This window comes from Physcomitrium patens, chromosome 4 (genome assembly GCF_059467195.1).
Source record: "Physcomitrium patens ecotype Gransden chromosome 4, ASM5946719v1, whole genome shotgun sequence".
NCBI lineage: Eukaryota > Viridiplantae > Streptophyta > Bryopsida > Funariales > Funariaceae > Physcomitrium > Physcomitrium patens.
In genome coordinates, this window is record NC_143413.1 from 16,187,848 (window position 1) to 16,191,187 (window position 3,340).

The 3,340-nt window shown below is 44.0% G+C and overlaps 1 protein-coding gene across 1 annotated transcript; it reads left to right on the forward strand.

The window, feature by feature from the left end:
• Positions 1-921: 921 nt before the first annotated feature.
• On the forward strand, positions 922-2,951 carry LOC112280888 (peroxidase P7). The gene is made up of 4 exons (XM_024516800.3): positions 922-1,330; positions 1,598-1,789; positions 1,945-2,113; positions 2,268-2,951. The coding sequence occupies exons 1-4, from the start codon at positions 1,079-1,081 to the stop codon at positions 2,675-2,677; spliced, it is 1,023 nt and encodes a 340-aa protein (XP_024372568.1). The 5' UTR covers positions 922-1,078; the 3' UTR covers positions 2,678-2,951.
• Positions 2,952-3,340: the final 389 nt, after the last annotated feature.

Consider the following 3,340-nt stretch of genomic DNA (forward strand, 5'->3'; position numbering starts at 1 on the left):
AACTTAGTAGTACTGGCACACCTGACCATGTTTGAAATCCACATTAAAAACCCCATGTGCTTGTGCTTCTTGCAGTCTCAGGGTGCTCAAAAGCCTCTCTTCCAATGCAGACTTATTTCACTGCTTCTCACTTCCAGATCCATACATACACATTTTCTCTCTCTCTCTCTCTCTCTCTCTCTCTCTCTCTCTATATATATATATATATATATGTATATATATATATATTGGATACTGCCACCATATTTTTTTCTATATACTTGTACACATACATATACATCTATATTGAACCATGATGAAATGGTTGTGGTGATAGTAGAAAGAAAATTTTGACTAAAGTTTGATTGAAATTTTTATGGGTTGTGGTGGCAATGGCAAAATTGTGGTGGCCATTGCCACACACAAATATGAACTTAGAACTCACCAATATGATTTAGAGCTCATCTCACATGGTCAAATTATGAAATACAAGTGCAGCACGGAGAGGATTCTGACCTTGTTGGCTAGAGAATCAATCCACTTGTACAGTTCATTGACTGCTGTGGAGCAATTATTTGATTTAATATTTCCATGAGTTAATTTATTATTAATCTCTCTGTACACAAATTTATATTCACATTCGTATGGAAATTTTGTTTATTTATTTATTTATTTATGTATTATAACGATTGAAGAACAAGGAGGCTGAACATGAGAACGGAAGGGGAGCAAAACATGGCGTCGAAAGCAGACGGCAGAAAAAAGTGATAAAAAAACAAACAGTGACGTTCCTATGGGAAAGCAGCACGGTGAAGGTAGTTGCGAAGTTGAGCCTACCCACGTGATCAGTGCACCGCAGTGAGGGATGCAATTATATTAATCTTGCTTTGGGGAGGGAATATAAACCATTCTATTGCTTTCAGAGGAGACATAATTCAGTCCCACATACTGCGTGGAAAGCCGAGAGCTTTTCGACAGGGCTTCTTCGATAAGCTCCGGAGAACTGTCACTGTAAAAGGCCGCTGCTGGAACCCCCATTCTCCTTGTTGGGGCCTTTTTACGTCGAATTGCAAGGGTCACTGACTGTTCGACTTGGTTGATGAAGGCGATGGGGGCTTCGGGAGCTGTGATGGCGGTGCGGGTTCTGTCGGTTGTGGTGCTGCTGGCGGTAGTGTCTACCGTCGGCGCTGAAGCTGTAGTAGCTTCGGGTTTGTTAACCACGGACTACTACGCCCGTTCGTGCCCTCGACTCTCCTCAATTGTCAAGGAAGAGGTTCAGAAGGCTGTGAAGGTCGAGAAACGGATGGCGGCTTCCCTTGTTCGCCTCCATTTTCATGATTGCTTCGTCCATGTGAGTACTGTGTCGCCGATGCCGAGGTCGTGTCAGAATGATGTCTGGAGCATGGTCGGTGGTGACTGTCTCACTCTACTACTAGTTCGGTTGTGGAAATTAAGGACAGGCACGGTTTTAGTACTCGACTATATGTGTGTCAAAAGAACGGTTTCCATGGCCATGTTGTTGGAATTGTAGTTACTACACGATTTTGAACAGGCAATAGATTTTTGGCGCTGCGGCCTTTGTGTTGCGAAGTACTTGGCTGAGTTGGAGTTTTGGTAGGGATGCGATGGGTCAATTCTATTGGATGATACGGCAACTTTCATCGGAGAAAAGACTGCAGCCGCAAATAACAATTCAGCAAGAGGTTTTGAGGTGATTGACGGTATTAAGGCCAAGTTAGAGGAGGCTTGTCCAAAAACAGTGTCGTGTGCGGATATTCTTGCACTCGCTTCGAGGGACTCTGCTGTTGAGGTAAATATATTCATCTCTGCAGACTGGCGTTGTGATGTTCACATCACAACTCACAATGGAAGATATACTGTGGTTAAACAATTTCTTGTATCTTTCAATTTCTGCAAGCTCATCGGAAGTTTGTGTTCACATGGGGCCCTGGTTGCATGTCGCAGGTGGGATTGTCCGAGAGATATCCAGTGTTCGTCGGTCGTCTCGACAGCCTGAACGCAAGTCGCGATGAAGCCAATTTAAGACTACCATCTCCTCGAGCCAATTACAGCGAACTAAAAAAGAACTTTGAATTTCAAGGACTTAACGAAGTTGATCTTATCGCACTCTCAGGTACTAAGTTCTAGTTGCAATTCTAAACTATACTCCAGTACAGATACGACAAGTCGGCAACGATTAGAGACTGATATGATGAGCTAGACAAAGTAGCACTGAGCTACCGATTTACACTTTTCATGCCTGATTCTCTCATTTGTGGCATTCTCAGGTGCTCACACAATTGGCAAAGTCAGATGCCAGATTGTCAGGCTCTTCCTGAACGACACCGACACCAACGCTGAATTCCGCAGTAACCTTGCTAAAGAGTGTCCAGCGGGTGGAGACGACTTCAAATTGCAAAACCTGGATCTTAAAACCCCTGAAAAATTCGACAATAACTATTTCAAGAATTTGCGAAGAGGCGAGGGTATTATCCGAAGCGATCAGACGCTGTGGAGCACGCCGGGCATTAATCAAGCCATTGTCTGGGACTTTGCTCGCAATCAGAAGACTTTCTTCCGACAGTTTGCCTTCAGTACCATCAAGATGGGCAATATCAGACCTCCCGCTGGCACAAAGGGAGAAATCAGAGAGAATTGCAGGGCGGTGAACTCTGCTCCCCTTGTTGCATCCGAGTAGTCCTCTGTGCTTGGTGATCCGCCTTGGTGGCAGGATTAAGCATTTCGAAAGTGGTCATCAGTAGCTGTTGTACTTAATAACTTTAATGCACACAATTATATGTTCAGATGATGTTGGTATTTCTCAGAGAGTGCCTTGAATATCTCTGAACCATCAGAACCTGCCTTGACCGAAGTAGTCATTGTCGGGCTTACGTGCATACTTCGGCTGGGGAAAATATACTCGTCTTCGAGTGAGTACTAACTTTTCAACCTTAAGTTATATTTGCCAAGTATCCACTGTTGGGGTAGGCCTACCTCTCCTCATTTTTCCTCTTTGTTCTCTATTTTCTTCTGGGGCGATTTTATTCCCGATTGTTGGAAGCCTCGACCACACGTGTTTTGCAACTTTATTACTGGTTACCGATCACCCCCCAATGCGATGAAGGAACCCATCCTGCATTGTTCTATACCCTGTGTTGCAATCTTGCTTGCTATACCCTCTATAAAGATTGTGTACGATGTCTCCTACGGAACGCACCATTGAGCTCGTTGAAATTGTCTCCACTCAGGTTGCGATTTGAAATATGGCAAAACTGTACATAATCGAGCTCGCCTATCATGTCTATTATCCTTGAAGCCAACGAATCCGTCAACGCAGGGTTTTGACAGTTCACTGTTACAG

Coding starts and splice junctions, on each gene's coding strand:
- LOC112280888 (XM_024516800.3), top strand. CDS start 1,079: ATGAAGGCGATGGGGGCTTCGGGAGCTGTGATGGCGGTGCGGGTTCTG. Junction 1,331..1,597: donor TTCATGATTGCTTCGTCCAT/GTGAGTACTGTG, acceptor GAGTTTTGGTAG/GGATGCGATGGGTCAATTCT. Junction 1,790..1,944: donor CGAGGGACTCTGCTGTTGAG/GTAAATATATTC, acceptor TGCATGTCGCAG/GTGGGATTGTCCGAGAGATA.